The sequence below is a fragment of the Schistocerca americana genome, chromosome 4 (assembly GCF_021461395.2).
Source record: "Schistocerca americana isolate TAMUIC-IGC-003095 chromosome 4, iqSchAmer2.1, whole genome shotgun sequence".
Lineage (NCBI taxonomy): Eukaryota > Metazoa > Arthropoda > Insecta > Orthoptera > Acrididae > Schistocerca > Schistocerca americana.
Genome location: NC_060122.1, coordinates 357963687 through 357983175, shown reverse-complemented (window position 1 = coordinate 357983175; position 19489 = coordinate 357963687). Strand labels below are relative to the sequence as shown.

The following is a 19489-nucleotide window of genomic DNA, read 5'->3' as shown; positions in this document are numbered from 1 at the left end:
ATGCTAGAAACGTAGGTTTGCCTTTTCTTAATCTTTCTTCTAAGATAAGTCGTAAGGTTAGTATTTCCTCACGTGTTCCAACATTTCTACGGAATCCAAACTGATCTTCCCCGAGGTCCGCTTCTACCAGTTTTTCCATTCGTCTGTAAAGAATTCGCGTTGGTATTTTGCAGCTGTGACTTATTAAACTGATGGTTCGGTAATTTTCACATCTGTCAACACCTGCTTTCTTTGGGATTGGAATTATTATATTCTTCTTGAAGTCTGTGGGTATTTCGCCTGTCTCATACATCTTGCTCACCAGATAGTATAGTTTTGTCATGACTGACTCTCCCAAGGCCATCAGTAGTTCTAATGGAATGTTGTCTACTCCCGGGGCCTTGTTTCGACTCAGGTCTCTCAGTGCTCTGTCAAACTCTTCACGCAGTATCTTATCTCCCATTTCATCTTCATCTACATCCTCTTCCATTTCCATAATACTGTCCTCAAGTACATCGCCCTTGTATAAACCCTCTATATACTCCTTCCACCTTTCTGCCTTCCCTTCTTTGCTTAGAACTGGGTTGCCATCTGAGCTCTTGATATTCATACAAGTGGTTCTCTTCTCTCCAAAGGTCTCTTTAATTTTCCTGTAGGCAGTATCTATCTTACCCCTAGTGAGACAAGCCTCTACATCCTTACATTTGTCCTCTATCCATCCCTGCTTAACCATTTTGCACTTCCTGTCGATCTCATTTTTGAGACGTTTGTATTCCTTTTTGCCTGCTTCATTTACTTCATTTTTATATTTTCTCCTTTCATCAATTAAATTCAATATTTCTTCTGTTACCCAAGGATTTCTATTAGCCCTCGTCTTTTTACCTACTTGATCCTCTGCTCCCTTCACTACTTCATCCCTCAGAGCTACCCATTCTTCTTCTACTGTATTTCTTTCCCCCATTCCTGTCAATTGTTCCCTTATGCTCTCCCTGAAACTCTCTACAACCTCTGGTTCTTTCAGTTTATCCAGGTCCCATCTCCTTAAATTCCCGCGTTTTTGCAGTTTCTTCAGTTTCAATCTTCAGTTCATAACCTATAGATTGTGGTCAGAAACCACATTTGCCCCTGGAAATGTCTTACAATTTAAAACCTGGTTCCTAAATCTCTGTCTTACCATTATGGAATCTATCTGATACCTTTTAGTATCTCCAGGATTCTTCCAGGTATACAACCTTCTTTCATGATGCTTGAACCAAGTGTTAGCTATGATTAAGTTATGCTCTGTGCAAAATTCTACGAGGCGGCTTCCTCTTTCATTTCTTCCCCCCAATCCATATTCACCTACTATGTTTCCTCCTCTCCCTTTTCCTACTGACGAATTCCAGTCACCCATGACTATTAAATTTTCCTCTCCCTTCACTACTTGAATAATTTCTTTTATCTCGTCATACATTTCATCAATTTCTTCATCATCTGCAGAGCTAGTTGGCATATAAACTTGTACTACTGTAGTAGGCATGGGTTTTGTGTCTATCTTGGCCACAATAATGCGTTCACTATGCTGTTTGTAGTAGCTAACCCGCACTCCTATATTTTTTATTCATTATTAAACCTACTCCTGCATTACCCCTATTTGATTTTGTATTTATAACCCTGTAATCACCCGACCAAAAGTCTTGTTCCTCCTGCCACCGAACTTCACTAATTCCCACCATACCTAACTTTAACCTATCCATTTCCCTTTTTAAATTTTCTAACCTACCTGCCCGATTAAGGGATCTGACATTCCACGCTCCGATCCGTAGAATGCCAGTTTTCTTTCTCCTGATAATGACGTCCTCTTGAGTAGTCCCCGCCCGGAGATCCGAATGGGGGACTATTTTACCTCCGGAGTATTTTACCCAAGAGGACGCCATCATCATTTAATCATACAGTAAAGCTGCATGTCTTCGGGAAAATTACGGCTGTAGTTTCCCCTTGCTTTCAGCCGTTCACAGTACCAGCACAGCAAGGCCGTTTTGGTTAATGTTACAAGGCCAGATCAGTCCATAATCCAGACTGTTGCCCCTGCAATTACTGAAAAGGCTGCTGCCCCTCTTCAGGAACCACATGTTTGTCTGGCCTCTCAACAGATACCCCTCCGTTGTGGTTGCACCTACGGTACGGCCATCTGTATCGCTGAGGCACGCAAGCCTCCCCACCAACAGCAAGGTCCATGGTTCATGGGGGGGTCTAGGGACATGGTTGCTCGAAATATATTCCGGCTATTATTCTTATCCCACAACCTTTTTGTAGATTCCCCTTGTGAGCGATATACCCTCGCCAGGAATAGGGGGCCCAAGTGTGTCTGAAAAAGAGAATCATCAACGTTTGGCCATTGCTTAACAAAACTCGTTGCCCCTCAATATTTGACGTCTCTTTTATTTCATTCTGAAGTGCTGTAGAAAATAATACTTCAAATGAACTTTTTACATCACCTATTCTGCTGCTTGCATGTGCGGTAACTCCCGGGGTACTCCTGATGATGCTCGAAGCAGGAAGGCGGCCGTGTTGTGCTGGTGGTTGCAACTAACATTCTATATTCCCCTTTTTCCAGGCGGCACGAATCCGCCCGACGGATTTGTGTCGAGGTCTGGTGAACTGTCCAGTCTGTGGATGGTTTTTAGGCGGTTTTCCATCTGCCTCGGCGAATGCGGGCTGGTTCCCCTTATTCCGCCTCAGTTACACTATGTCAGCGATTGCTGCGCAAACAAGTTCTCCGCGTACGCGTACACCAACGTTACTCTACCACGCAAACATATGGGTTACACTCGTCTGGTATGAGACGTTCCCTGAGGGGCCCATCGGGGGCCGAACCGCACAATAAACCTGGTTTCGGTGTGGGGCGGAGGAGGGGTGAAATGGACTGCGGTAGTCGTCGTGGGGTTGTGGACCACTGCAGCTGCGGCGGGGACGGAGCCTCTCCGTCGTTTCTAGGTCCCCGGTTAACATACAATACAATACAATACAATATTCCCCTTTGTAGAAATAGAAGTCTGTACACTACTTTGAACAGGCTGTGGACTGTCGTCAGTGTCGTCAGAACACTTGCTTTCAGATGATCGTCTGTTGAGCTATTTACTAATTCTTTACACTCAGGATCAGTCAATGAAAATTTCCATGTTGTCACAATTCAGACTGATCACAAACGGTAGAGAACACAAACTGAGAAAAAACAATGGATAATCCGAGCAGTTGACAAGTTGCAATGACAAGTCCATTGTTGTAAATGCAGCGCCTTTGTTGACTTTTTGAATATTGTTTGTTGACTCGTTGAATGTTGGGAATAAGTATGAACAATGAATGTTGTTACTACTATAAAGTGTGAGACAACCAGAAAGTACTTGACTTCAGCGTAATCATATTAAGGTCGGGTCACACTGATCTGAACATTACGTACATAACTTTTGAGGTATATGACCAGATGACCCAAAATATTTTAAAACTTTTTTAACCACATGTTGACCTTGCATTTTCAGACAAAGTCACCAAATTTCATAAAGTTATTTTGACATTTAAGTAATAAGAAACGATCTTTATTACCATTTCGGGTCATATAGACCCAAACAGAACAGCAAGGTTAAAAAAGAAAGGAAAAGGATGGGACTGATATCACGGCTTTACGTTCGTACTGCATGGCGTTAATTAATAGACCATGAATAGGTTATTTACAACAGCAGCTCAAGTGGAAGTCAACACATCTCATACTGTGTGCTGCGTATCCCATTACAACAAAAAACGTGATGCTAGCACACAGGAAATTCGGTATTTGGTTGGACTGATGCCAAGGTGTGGGTTTGATTCCTGCTGGGGGTACCAGGTAAAACACTTGTTGAGGTCTTCAGTCCAGAGACGTTTGATGCAGCTCTCCATGCTACTATATCCTGTGCAAAATTCTTCATCTACCAGTACCTACTGCACCCTACATCCTTCTGAATCTGCTTACTGTATTCATCTCTTGGTCTCCCTCTATAATTTTTACCCTCTGCGCTGCCCTCCAATACTAAATTGGTGATCCCTAAATGCCTCAGAAAATGTCCTACCATCCAATCCCTTCTTCTAGTCAAGTTGTGCCACAAATTCTTCCTCTCCCCAATTCTATTCAGTACCTCCTCATTAGTTATGTGATCTCCCCATCTAATCTTCAGCGTTCTTCTGTAGCACCACATTTCGAAAGCTTCTATTCTCTTCTTGACTAAACGATTTATCGTCCATGTTCCACATCCATACATTGCTACACTCCATACAAATACTTTTAGAAAAGACTTCCTGACATTTAAATCTATAATCGACGTTAATAAATTTCTTTTCTTGCCATTGCCAGTCAACATTTTATATCCTCTCTACTTCGACCATCATCAGTTATTTTGCTCCCCAAATAGCAAAACTCATCTACTACCTTCAGTGTCTCATTTCGTAATTTAATTGAGAATTAATTTAATTTGACTACATTCCATTATCCTTGTTTTGCTTTTATTGATGTTCCATCTTGTAGCCACCTTTCAAGACATTATCCATTCCGTTCAACTACTCTTCCAGGTCCTTTGCTGTCTCTAACAGAATTACAATGTCATCGGCAAACATCGAAGTTTCTATTTCTTTTCTGTGGATTTTAATTCCAACTGCAAATATTTCTTTTGTTTCCTTTACTGCTTACTCAATATATAGATTGAATAACATCGGGGATAGGCTACAACCCTGTCTCACTCCCTTCCCAACCACTGCTTCCCTTTCATGTCCCTCGACTCTTATAACTGCCATCTGGTTTCTGTACAAATTGTGAATAACCTTTCGCTCTCTCTGTTTGACCCCTGCCACTTTCAGAATTTAAATGACAGTGTTCCAGTCACCATCACCAAAGGTTTTCTCTAAGTCTACAAATGCTAGAAACTTAGGTTTGCCTTCCTTAATCCAACTTCTAAGATAAGTTGTAGGGTCAGTATTGCCTCACGTGTTCCAACATTTCTACAGAATCCAAACCAATTTTCCTCAAGGTTGGCTTCTACCAGTTTTTCCATTCGTCTGTAAAGGATTCGTGTCAGTATTTTGCACCCATGACTTATTAAGCTGATAGTTCACTAATTTCCACACCTGTCAATCCCTGCATTCTTTGGGATTGGAATAATTCTATTCTTCTTGAAGTCTGAGGGTATTAAGACTGTGTCATACATCTTTCTCACCAGATAGTAGAGTTTTGTCAGGGCTGGCTCTCGTTAGGCTGTCAGCAGTTCTAATGGAATGTTGTCTACTACTCCCTGGGCCTTGTTTCGACTTAGATCTTTCAGTGTTCTGTCAAATTCTTCACGCAGTATCATATCTCCCATTTCATCTTCTCTTACATCCTCTTCCATTTCAATAATATTGCCCTCAAGTACATCACTCTTGTATAGACCCTCTATATACTCCTTCCATCTTTCTGGGTTCCCTTCTTTGGTTAGAACTGAATTTCCATCTGAGCTCATGATATTCATACACGTGGTTCTCTTTTCTCCAATGGTTTCTTTAATTTTCCTGTAGGCAGTATCTATCTTACCCCTAGTGATATATCCATCTACGTCCTTATATTTGTCCTCTAGCCATCCCTGCTTACCCATTTTGCAGTTCCTGTTGATCTCATTTTTGAGACGTTTGTATTATTTTGTGCCTGCTGCATTTATTGCATTTTTATATTTTCTCCTTTCATCAGTCGAATTCAATATCTCTTCTGTTACCTGAGGATTTCTACTAGCCCCCTCTTTTTACTCACTTCATCCTCTGGTGCCTTCACTATTTCAACTCTCAAAGCTACCCATTCTTCTTCTACTGTATTTGTTCCCCCCATTTCTGTCAATTGTTCCATTATGCTCTCCCTGAAACTCTGTACAACCTCTGGTTAAGTTAGTTTATGCAGGTCCCATCTCCTTAAATTCCCACCTTTTTGCTGTTTCTTCAGTTTTAATCTACAGTTCATAACCAATAGATTGTGGTCAGAGTCCACATCCACCCCTGGAAAGTCTTACAATTGAAAACCTGGTTCCTAAATCTCTGTCTTACCATTATATAATCTATCTGAAATCTTCCACTGTCTTCAGGCCTTTTCCACATGTACAACCTTCTTTCATGATTCTTAAACCAAGTGTTAGCTATGATTAAGTTATGGTCTGTGCAGAATTCTGCCAGGCAGCTTCCTTTTTCATTCCTTACCCTCATTCCATGTTCACCTACTACTTTTCCTTTTCTTTTTTTTTCCTAGTATCGAATTCACATCCCTCATGATTATTACAACTTCATCTCCCGACACTATCTGAATAATTTCTTAACACACATGTAGCCGCAAATATACTCTCTTCGCCTCCAGTAACACCAAGTAAAGAACGCAGCACTCTGCTGTGCTTCCAGATCAACATTAAACATGTCCATTCATTACTGACTGGAACAGAGTTGGATTAATTTTAGCTGTGAGAGACGGTAGTTGCTGCTTGCAGAAACTCACTCTCTAGTAATCTTTCTTATACTAGTAGTGTTATTTTAGTTCACAAACCTGTCATCATGTGAGGTCGTAGGACCTTAATTTCTTATTTTAAGTGACCTTTATATTTTGAAAATATTGGCACTATACTGGGATTTGAGCTCAGATACCAATTTTTCTCTGGATTTGAACCCTTTGGGATGATTCTGTCCCATCATTTTGTTGTTTCCTCATGATGCCAAACTCCTCCAGGTCTCTAGAAACAGCGAGATCCTAACTACTGGTGAAAGAGAATTTGATAGTTGTGGGATGAGCAACGATTATATGTGCGGGATGGAGTCCTTGGCAGCGTTGTGTTACCTCTAGCTGAACACGTGCACATCTCATTACTGATGAACAAATGATAAATATTTGATATCTATTCATAGCTCTAAGACAATAGGGAAAGGTGTTGGGTTCAAATCCCTTCCAGGCAAAAATCATTTTATCGTAATTTCAGGTTCCAATATCAGACTATTGAAGAATGTATTTAATTTCTGACATTTGAGTGTGCTTAGTTAACAATTCCTACGGTGGGTATTGGGTTCTACTCTCCATCCATCACCATGTTCCTGGCATTACACACTTGTGCATTGCACTTTATTACTTACCTTTCATGGTTACTTTTCAGTGGCAATATAAGCTTTACAGGGTTCCCAGTGCAGTACTAAGTGTATCATCAATTATTACCATGTTCAGACATTTGGCATTGTAAACTGATACTGGCGAACACTTTGATATTTTATGTCTCTTTATGCCTAGTCGTTTCTCGATCAGACATGCAAGCCTTGTTCGGTTAACATTGGCTTCAAATTTGGATCACGAGCAACAACTTGTCTTGCCATTTAATGAGTGTGATAAGACTTCTGCAATGTCAGTTATTGTAATGAAATTTAATTTTCAAGTATTAGGGAGTGTCTCATTCTAATAACGTTTTTTCTAATATTTGTTGTGTCATGGTATTAGTTTATATCCAGACAGACTGCCATAATGAGCAGTGCTCTCAAGTGGTCTCTTGTGGTAGCAGTTGTGTATAATCAAATGAATATACTTCAGAGGGTGTAGATGACCTGCAACACAACTATGCTATGTTGCTTGCATACAGTCAGGTGCGGCCTACACATTGGAATTCAGGGGTGACCTGCTTTTTGTGCTGTCGAATGTACATACCATCTTTAAATATTGTTGATAAGATTGTCTAGTATGTGTTACAGTAATGCCTCCAATCACTGGACAGGCCTCTTCCAGAGCTCATAAATGATCTGTGATAATGCTATTAGGACTGCAGCTTTTCATGTTGTACACCTGTTCCATCAGATTTTGGAAAGTGGGTGAGTTTTTCACTCTGTATGTGTGATATTTCCGTGTTCCAGGTATGTGAGCAAGAGCCCTTTGTGGACAGGCATTATTATGAATCATATGGAATCGAGGATCATCAACGCCACGTTACAGGCCAGCATCCGCAAAAACCTTAGCCATCTTAGTGCTCCTAGAAAATGCAGTTAGTGACCTACATGCTCCTAACATGATGCTGACCTGAGTAAAAATATTGGTGCCACAACCATATTCATCCCATTAAATAATGTTAGCAGAGTTGTAATGTATCCTAGGGACACCCCAGATGAACAGGCAGTTAGAACAAATCTCCAGTCTAAACTATGACTCATCCTTGAACAGCACACTGTGTTTACTTGCAGTAGGCAAGACCACATACTTGCCAAATCAAGCAGTACCATTGTGTGAGGAAGAATGAATGACAGGTTAACAGGCATAGAAAATAACCTCTAGTAGCAAATGATACTCAGTCTGACGGGAGAAAGATAACCTACAGCATGCCACAAGATCTCTAGTTACTACAGGTGTTATGTTGATCCAACAGCTTCAAATACTTGAGCCAAGAGGACCATTCTGATGTATACATTTCCTCACGACATATACACTGTGTGTCAAACATGCAGAGTTTGCAGTGAGAGCCATTATGCCCTGGATCTCTGCTCACACTAAGTGGCCTCCTATGATGTGTGTGTAAGTCACACATTCTGAGTTGCTCTCACAGTAATTTAGTCTGTACTGTATCACAAAGAAGCAGTGATTTAAAAAAATAAAATAAAAAAATAAAATAAATCTTGAAGCTCTTTCAGTTTATGGCCATGGGTTTGTATTAAACCAGGAAAATTACTTTGAAAATGTTGACATATTTTGTAGAAGTAACAGTAAATCAGATGAAGACCTTGTCAAATATTAAAGGGAATTATTGACTCACAAATTGCTACACTGCTGGCACATAATAAGACCCATGCTACAAGTGGAATTCATACAGTCCCTCTATTTCTTTCAGTATTAATATCTGCTTGTATTTTTTAAGTACAGTGTATGAATCATCCACATTTTCCCTTGTTGCGAAAATGGTCTAATCTCCAAGCATCTAGGAGGATTTTTGGTTACAGAAAGCTGAGTGTTAGCCTTAATTAGATTTTGTAATCTTAACTTCAATACACATTTATTATTTCTGTGTGTCTGAGTGGTGGAGACTTTGTCTAGAAATCATTTCTTCTCCCCTGACACAACTTTGTCGTTACAGAAACTACATTATGTTTTTATTTCTCAGCTAGATCTTTCTTTCCTTCTTTCTTAATGTGTTCTGATGGCATTAGTAAAATGTTTGTAATGATGTAACAATAGTATGCTCCTTGTTTAATGAGCTTATTCAAAGACTTTCAATTTGTACTTGCAGTTGGATGTGGTAGCTTCAATTTTTCTGTATTTCAGGTTAAGTAGTAAGACCAGCTCTTAAGATACAACCTATCATGTGAGTTAAATTAGATTGCACAGTGTATATTGTTAGGTAAGGCTATTCAGTTTGTGGAACTGAGTGCAACACTGATATTTGATGTTAAGCTGTAGTGTATTGTAAAAATGAAATATACCATATATCTAAGAAACTGACCCATTTTCTCATCTTATTTGTCTGTTGCAGCTGAACACAGAGTGGGCTCAGGTCGAAATTATTGACCTGATCAATGATGGCTCAGGTCTTGGATTTGGGATCATTGGAGGACGTAGCACTGGCGTTGTTGTAAAAACAATTCTGCCAGGTGGAGTTGCAGACAGAGTATGTAACATTCATTGCACTTTGACCATCTGATATTATAAAATATATGTTAAGCTTAAAACGTATTACTTAAACTTAAAATGTATTACTTCAGATATGGAGCTGGAGACCATTTTTTATTACTGTTGCTTAATTACCAATCAGGTTAATACACTTTGGAAAAAGTGCTGCTAGAAGCAGAGGATGTGTGTTTGACTCTTCCTTTTTTATATATAATTTTCTCTGTGTTGAAATTGATGGGTATATGATGGTTAATAAGGTGAATTCGTTTACATTAAAAAATAGTTCTTTTTCAGAAATTAATTTTGATTTGAACTGCAATTATGAAGCCTCAAAATAATGTTTTTAACTTGGCAAAAAAATAAACATCACATGCCTGACACACAGGTATACAGTTTGGCAGTATTACTTATACCTAACAAGTCAGTTGACCCTTGTCATCTATAAGCGTATCATCATGCAGGACAGTATCAGTTTTTCTGCCTCGGGAATTCACTATGAGACTAAACTTGCTATCAGCAACATATGGTTTTAAAATGTTCTCAGGACATGTTTTGTAAATGGATTTTGTCAGTTACTTGGTTTTAAATAAGTCAATTAAATGGTTGAACTTTGGTATAACCTGAGGACCATATTTATTAGTAGTTCCTTGTAATCACAGGAAAATATTCACCAACAATTTTCCAGGCACCTAGTATAAATATGCTACCAACTGCAACAAGGGTTCACTCTTCTCTCTTTTGTGAAAACATATGTCAAATGTTCGGTACTTTCACCCTTCTTGGTAGGTATTTGTCATGTAATCATGATTAAAACTAGTAATAAGTGATGCTGTCTGCACACTCAAAATGCTGCCAGTTTCTGTTTATCTTCAATGCTTTCTACATCCTTGTGTGAGACACATTTCATAATATGCCATTGACTACTTTTACACATCAGTTTGAAATTCCTTGCTGAAGATAAAGATGCAGCAAACTTAAGCTCCATGTTGGTCAGTACTGAAATGCTGCACATGCAATCTACATCTTGCTTATTCTTGTTGTCTCATTCTCACTATGCTGTCAAATTAAGAGGCACTGCGCCATAGCTTGATTGTCTGGTTACTGTCTCTTAATTTTCATTCAGAACTGATGAAGCATAGCTTGACTGAGACATGTTACAAATCATCCTGGATTCACTAGCCTCAACACCTTTCATTTCACCTTTTGCTCTGTCTTTTTGATACAGTTCTTCAACGTCAACAAAAGTCCTTTTGTTCTTCAGCTTCACAAATTGCTCAGTGAAAGTTGATCCTGTTAATTTGGACTACAGAGAAACAGACTGTCTACTTTGAGTAATGTGTTGATAATACATCATCTTACATTTCTTGCACAGACTGAAACACAGCATTGACTTCTTGTGTGACAGGCTCACAGTTATTTATTTCAGTAGTAATCACAGGCTATGCATCATCCATTGTTAAAATAGTGGAACTGAAGACTTACAGTAAGCAACCTGATATTACTGAATAAACATAAATGCTGTTTACAAGAAATTACATACTACAATATCCACATGTTACTTGCAGAAGCTCACTATACTATTTCACAAACAATATTTTACTGTGTGGATGTTGTTGTTGTGGTCTTTAGTCCAGAGACTAGTTTGATGAAGCTCTCCATGCTACTCTATCCTGCGCAAGCTCCTTCATCTACAAGTAACTATCTGCAAACTACATCCTTCTGAATCTGCTTAGTGGATTCATCTCTTAGTCTCCCCCTAAAATTTTTACCCTCCACACTGCCCTCCAATACTAAATTGGTGATCCCTAAATGCCTCAGAAAATGTCCTACTGACCGATCCCTTCTTCAAGTCAAGTTGTGCCACAAATTCCTCTTTTCCCCAATTCTGTTCAGTACCTCCCCATTAGTTATGTGATCTACCCATCTAATGTTCAGCATTCTTCTGTCGCCCCACATATCGAAAGCTTCTGTTCTCTTCTTATCTAAACTATTTATTGTCTGTGTTTCATTTCCATGCATGCTTACACTCCATACAAATACTTTCAGTAAATTCTTCCTGGCACTTAAATCTATACTCGATGTTAACAAATTTCTCTTCTTCAGAAACACTTTTCTTGCCAGTCTACATTTTATATCCTCTCTACTTCAACCATCTTCAGTTATTTTGCTCCCCAAATAGCAAAACTCGTCTACTACTTTAAGTGTATCATTTCTTAATCTAATTCGAAGTAATTTAATTTGGCTACATTCCATTATCCTTGTTTTGCTTTTGTTGATGTTCCATCTTGTCTGCAGCTCGTGGTCTTGCGGTAGCATTCTCATTTTCTGCACATGGGGTCCTGGGTTCGATTTCCCACGGGGTCCGGGATTTTACCCGCCTCGAGATGACTGGGTGTTGTTGTGTTGTCTTCATCATCATCATCATCATTCTTCCCCATTACAGTTGGAGGAAGGCAATGGCAAACCATCTCCACTACGACCTTGCCTAGTCGGCAGTGTGGATCTCCTGCATCATTCCCTACGCTCCTCGGAGTATGGGACCTCATCATCATCCATCTTGTAACCACCTTTCAAGACACTGTCCATTCCATTCAACTACTCTTCCAGGTCCTTTTCTGACTCTGACAGAATTACAATGTCTTTGGCGAACATCAAAGTTTTTATTTCTTCTCTGTGGATTTTAATTCCTACACTGAATTTTTCTCTTATTTCTTTTACTGCTTGCTCAATGTACAGATTGTATAACATCAGGGATAGGCTACAACCCTGTCTCACTCCCTTCCCAACCACTGCTTCCTTTTCATGCCCCTCAACTCTTATAACTGCCATCTTGTTTCTGTACAATTGTGAATAGCTCTTCGCTCCCTATATTTGACCCGTGCCACCTTTAGAATTTGAAAGGGAGTATTCCAATCAATATTCTCAAAAGATTTCTCAAGACTACAAATCCAAGAAATGTGGGTTTGCCTTTGCTAATCCATCTTCCAAGCTAAGTTGTAATGTGAGTATTACCTCTTGTGTTCCATCATTTCTACAGAATCCAGACTGATTTTCCTCGAGGTCGGCTTCTACCAGTTTTTCCATTCATCTGTAAAGAGTTTGTGCCAGTATTTTGCAGCTGTGACGTATTAAGCTGATAGTTTGGGTTTGGTAATTTTGACACCTATCAACACCTGCTTTCTATGGGATTGGAAAAATTATATTCGTCTTGAAGTCTGAGGGTATTATGACTGTCACACACATCTTTCTCACCAACTGGTAGAGTTTTATCAGGGCTATCAGTAGTTCTAATGTATTGTTGCCCATTCCAGGGTCTTGTTTCGACTTAGGTCTTTCAGTGCTCTATCAAATTCTTCTTGCAGTATCATATCTCTGATTTCCTCTCCATCTACAGCCTACGTCCTCTTCCATTTCCATAATATTGCCCTCAAATGCATTGCCCTTGTATAGACCCTCTATATAATCCTTCCACCATTGTGCTTCCCCTTGTTTGCTTAGAACTGGTTTTCCATCCTAGCTTTTGATATTCATACAAGTGGTTCTTTTTCCTCCAAAGGTCTCTTTAATTTTCCTGTAGGCAGTATCTACCGTGCCCCTAGTGATGTTTGCCTCTACATCCTTACATTTGTCCTGTAGGCATCACTGCTTAGCCATTTTGCAGTTTCTGTCGATCTCATTTTTGAAGCAATTGTATTATTTTGTGCTTGCTTCGTTTACTGAGTTTTTGTACTTTCTCCTTTCATCAATTGAATTCAGTATCTCTTCTGTTACCCACGGATTTCTACTAGCCCCGTCTTTTTACCCACTTCATCCTCTGGTGCCTTCACTATTTCATTTCTCAAAGCTACCCATTCTTCTTGTACTGTGTTTCTTTTCCCTGTTCTTGTCAATTGTTGCCTAATGCTGTCTCTGAAACTCTCTACAAACTCTGGTTTTTTCAGTTTATCCAGGTCCCATGTCCTTAAATTCCCACCTTTTTGCAGATTCTTTAGTTTTAGTCCACTGTTCTTAACCAACAGACTGTGGTCAGAGTCCACATCTGCCTCTGGAAATATCTTAAAATTGAAAACCTGGTTCTTAAATCTCTGTCTTACCATTATATAATCTGTCTGAAACCTTCCAGTGTCTCCAGGCCTCTTCCACATATACAGCCTTCTTTAACCTATCCATTTCTCTTTTTAAATTTTCTATCCTACCTACCCGATTAAGGGATCTGACATTACATGTCCCGATCTGTAGAATGCCTGTTTTGGTTCTGCTGATAATGACGTCCTTCTTAGTAGTCCCCACCTGGAGATCCGAATTGGGAACTATTTTACCTCCAGAATATTTGACCCAAGAGGACACCATCATCATTTAACCATACAGTAAAGATTTATGCCCTCGGGAAAAATTATGGTTGTAGTTACCCCTTGCTTTCAGCCGTTCACTGTTCCAGCACAGTAAGACCGTTTTGGTTAATGTTACAAGACCAGATCAGTCAATCATCCAGACTGTTGACCGTGCAACTACTGAAAAGGCTACTGCCCCTCTTCAGGAACCACGCATTTGTCTGGTCTCTCAACAGATACCCATCTGTTGTGGTTGCACCCACAGTACGGCTATCTGTATTGCTGAGGCACGCAAGCCTCCCCACCAATGGGAAGGTCCATGGTTCATGGGAAGGACTATGCAGATATACAATAAAAATTCACTACCAGTACGCTGTAGGATCGAAACAGACTGATGATGGAGGACAACTCGTTCTGATTATCCGTGACAAATTTGCAACAATATTTATTAGAATTGTTTGCAAACAACATTGATTAAAATTTTAATTCTTCACTAATCCCAGGTGTTTGAGAAATTTCTTTACCTGCCTTATTTATTTACCTTATTAGTCTTTGTATTCCCACTAATTTTAACACGCAGGAAAATACACATGTAGCCGAGGGGGAGGGGGGGGGGGGGGCTCGATGCATGCAGGATTAGAACACATGTCCCCTGTTTTATAGCCAGGTGCCATGGGTGCTCAGCCATTGCTACTTTCATTGGCCTTATTGGTACAAGAGTGGTAGTCACAAAAGTTTCTTTTCTCGATTCATCAGAATGCATGCACTTGCAGACGACGTATATGGTGAAAAATGCTCAATTTTCAATCTGTTGATCCCACTGATTTGGAGTTGATTATGTATAATGAACATTAGGGATGGCTTTCTCAAAAAGCAGGGTAGTGTGCTAGAATACCTATTTTATTTACTGTGAATGAATTGCATCCAAGTTCAAATATCAGCTGGGCATATTATGTAAATTGAAGGTGGAGGATGGCAGGAAGGAAAGGAAGCGGAAGGAAGCAATGATATCAGCTGCATTGGGAATTTATGTGGAATCAGCAGTAATGAGTGAAGATGTGTGCTGGATTGGGACTCGAACCTAGGATCTTCTGCTTACAAGGCAGTTGCATTAACCACTGTGCCTCATGGACACACATCGCGTGGCCAAAATCTATTAGATTTCTCTAACATGCTTTTCTTGAAAACAATGTGGAAAATGTAGTTTAGAACCAAAATATAACAGATCTATGTGCAGTTCGTATCATTGTTATGGAGAAATGAAAGGAGATTAATTTTTTGTGAACCGTGCGAGAAAAGCAACACCAATTACACGAAGATTAATACTGTATAAGATTGTTTGATTGGATGGAGTCAGGCTTGTATAAAATCTTTGCTATGTAATGTACAAAGCAAAAGAGAATCTCAGTGTCCTGGCCATGGTGGGCTAGCCGAGACCGACTGACTGGCATGTTATCGTCTGTCATTGGCATCATTAGATACAGTATGGAAGGCTGTACAGTCAGCATGCCACTCTTCCAGCTGTTTGTTGGTTTTCTGGACCTGGGAACCATTACTTCTCACTTAAGCAGCTCCTCAGTTGCCATCAAGAAGATGACTGCCCCCTGTTCCAGTGGTCCAACCAAGAAAAAGCCCCTGGTGGTATGGGAATCAAAACGAGGTCCTCTGCATAGCAGCCTGATACATTGACCATTGAGCTGTGGAGGAGGACCTGCTTAATATGTAGAGGACAATATTCATGACAAGGACTGTGAATCTTTATGAGCCCATGTTACATGATCTTGTGACTCCTCATACGTGTGGTTCACATATGGACTTTGAGTTGACTTCTACGCCAGTAACTTTGGATTCCTGTGCTGTTAATAGAAATTACACTTGCTGCCCTCCATCTATCTGCTAGCAGTTACTGTCTTGCTCACATCATACTGTGTCTCATAGGAGCACCATGAAACTCACACTCTCCCCTCCCCCCCCCCCTCCCCCCCCCCCCAATCTCAATTACTAGTGCTTCATGTAAATTATTTACAAGTTTACACAGTGTAAAGCCTATTGTGTCGCATGTTGGTAGGAAGGGAGAGCAAAAGGGAAAGGGTCTGTTAATCTCCGGCAGTTCAAATGTAAGGGGAATTGCTATGTCTTAGGGAAATAGTAACAATGGATTGAAAGCATCAGCTTGTGTGCTCTGTGTGTAGGGCTGGAGGCCACATTCAACATGTTGAAGAGGCTATTCCGCATTTACCAAACAAGGTTGAACCAACTGCAGATTGTGATGCACATTGGAATGTACAATGCCTGTTGTTTGGCATTTCAAGACTAATCAATAATGCTTGCAGACTGCAGCATTATCCACAGATTTAATTGCGGCCACTTCTTTTGAGTCCAGTGGAAGACCTGCACCATAGACTTTGAAGGTTCTGTGACGAGCTAGGCTGTGACTTTCTGGACTGTGGCCACAATGTTGAGAACTGTAGAGCCCTCCAAAATGGGCCAGGAGTGCACCACACTTAAGAGGCTGCTACCCTGGTGGCTGGATGTACGTGGAATGCACACAATGGTGTTTGGCTTGGGTGACTCTCTGTCCATTTAGATAATGTTAGCTGTAGGAAACACCAAGATATTAGTATAAGAGCCAAAGAAATGACCCCACAGATGAAATGACTAAAATCCTAGTGACCAAATGCCAAAACATTCACTGAAAAAGTGCCATAGCTTGAATTGCTCCTAAAAAGCAGTGGAGCTCATATAATACTAAGTTCTGAAGCTGATAAAAATACAAAATGGACAGCAGTGAAATTTTTGGGATACATCGAAGTGTATCTCAGAAGGATAGACAATGGGAAGTGGAACTGGTGTGTTTGTCACAGTAGACAACAAATTAAAATCCACTGAGGTAGAAACTGAAGCTACATATGAGATCATTGAGGCAAGAATCAGTATCAACAGTGAGTATTAACTTGTATATGGATTTTTCTATTGACCACAGAATAAAGCTGCAGATGTAATTGAAAACTTTATGGAGAACCTCAGTTTGCTAGTATGTATGTTTGGAAGTTATACTGTCATCGCTGCATGGAGTGGCCACACGGTTTGAGGCGCCATGTCACAGATTGTGCGGCCCCTTCTGCCGGAAGTTCGAGTCCTCCCTCAGGCTTGGGTGTGTGTGTTGTTCTTAGCATAACTTAGTTTGAGTAATGTGTAAGTCTAGGGACCAATGACCTCAGCAGTTTGGTCCCTTAGGACTTCACACACATTTGAACTTTTATACTGTCATCATTGGAGGAGACTTTAAAATATTCAGCCATCAGTTGGAATGATTACAGTTTTATAAGTGGTGGACATGACAAGACATTGTGTGAAACATTACTAAATACCCTCTCTGAAATCTGTGTAGAACAGATAGTTCGAAAACACACTCATGCTAGAAATTTATTGGCTCTAATGCATTAGGCTTAACTGTGCTGACCTCTTTGAAGTTGTTGTAAGTGACCAAGATGCAGTTTTAGCAGCAATAATTATTAAAGTACAAAGGATAGTTAAAACAAGTAGGAAGATTCACATGTTCAGTAAGCTAGATAAAGAGTCAATCTTGTCATATCTCAAAGAGGAACTCAAAACTTTTGCCTCTTGTCACGCTCTTGTAGACAAACGGTGGCTCAAATTTGGAAGAATAATTGATCATGTTCTGGATAAATAGGTACCCAATAAAACAGTTCATGATAGGAGGGACCTTCTGTGGTTTATATTCGCCATAAAGAAACTTCTAAAACTATCATTGCATAGTAGGTATAATACAAAACTTAGAGATAGAGAGATGCTGAAAGAAACTGTGTGGCAATCAAAAGGGTAATGTGTTAAGCCTTCAATGACTACAGTAACAGAATCTAATCAAAAGATTTCTCACAATATCCAAAGAAATTATTGTTATGTGTAAAGGCCGTCAGTGGCACCAAAGTTAGTGTTCAGACACTCATTGATGATACAAGAACCAAATAGAGTGTAGCAAAGCAAAAGCCTAGAAATAAAAATCTTTTCAAATGAATAGTCTCATCCATGCTAATCAGTATGCAGTCCGTAAATATCTTACTCCAGAAACCTATTACCAACATTTATTACACAAAGTATTCGTATACGAGGTATCAAACAGACTCTGTGACTGACAAAAATATTAAGAAAGGGGTAGGTTGTTATTCACCACTTAAAGGAGGCACTAGTCACAAACAGGCACAATGAAAAGACTGCTAAGCACTTAAACCTTTGGCCAAAGGCACCTTCTGAAGTAGAACACACACAAACATTCACAAAAGCACAATTCTCTCTCTCTCTCTCTCTCTCTCTCTCTCTCTCTCTCTCACACACACACACACACACACACACACACACACACACACACAACACACACATATACTGTCTCCAGCAGCAGTGACCCAACTACAGAGTGCAACTGCGTCTGACATGAGCAGGAGTCTGGGATGGTTGGTGGGGGGCTGAGGAGGAGGAGCCATGGTGTGGGGAAGGGGAGGGATAGCGGGGCAGGGATTCAGGACCTGTGAGAGCTTGTGGGATGTAGTGGGAACAGGAAGGGAGAGGGAAAAAAAGAGAAGGGAAAAGGACTGTGGGTGTGTTAACAGAACAGAAGGTGTGTCTAGTGCTGGAGTGGGAGCAGGGGAGGGGATAGGTAGGTGAAGGACAGGAGCTAGCAAAGATTAAGGTGAGCGAGATGACAGGAATGAGAGATACATTTTAGGGAAAGTTCCTACCTGTGCAATTCAGAAAAATTTGTATTGATAGGAAAGCTCCTGACGGCACAGGCTGTGAAGCAGTCATTGAAGTGAAGCACCTGGTGTTGGGCAGCATGTTCAACTGGGTAGTCCAGCTGATTCTCGGCCACAGTTTAATTGTGACCATTCATGTGGCCTGACAGTTTTTTAGTTGCCATACCCATATGGAAAGCAGCGCAAGGGTCACAGCTTAACAGCTTAGTTTGTAGATCGTATGGCTGCTTTCACTGGTAGCCAATATCCCCAGTGCCCACTCCAGATAGCTCCTCATGTCAGATGCAGTTGCAGTCGATTGGAGACAGTGGTCATGAGTGTGTGAGTTGTGCTTGTGTGAATGTGTGTATGTTTTCTATTTCTTCTTTTTGGTGAAAAGCTGAAATGTTTTGCAGTCTTTTCATTGTTGGGAGGATGCAGCATGTTGTCTTGAATGAAGATTCATTATAGAAGTAGAATTAATTTCAGGCATCTCTCTCTCTCCCTCTCTCTCTCTCTCTCTCTCTCTCTCATGCACACACTCACACCCACCCACCCACCCACCCACACACACACACACACACACACACACACACACACACACACACACACAAAAATCACTCTTGTACAGTAACACAGACTACATTGTGCTAGCACTGTGGATCATTTAGGATGAAGGTGTATAGAGTGAGGAGCGAGAGGAGGCAGTAGTGGTAGGGGAGGTTGAGGAAGCATAGTTGACAGCTGGGAGGGAGAGGCAGCAAGTGTACAGGGTAGGAATGTGGCAA

The 19489-nt window shown here is 40.4% G+C and overlaps 1 protein-coding gene across 3 annotated transcripts in view; it reads left to right on the top strand.

Annotated features, from left to right (window-relative positions):
• LOC124613182 (patj homolog) overlaps nucleotides 1-19489 on the top strand; it is a 475849-nt gene that overhangs the window by 381430 nt on the left and 74930 nt on the right. For all 3 annotated transcript variants that reach the window (XM_047141824.1, XM_047141825.1, XM_047141823.1), the window contains one exon: nucleotides 9483-9617. In XM_047141824.1, coding sequence (XP_046997780.1) covers nucleotides 9483-9617 — 135 coding nt within the window. The remainder of the gene's footprint in view (nucleotides 1-9482; nucleotides 9618-19489) is intronic.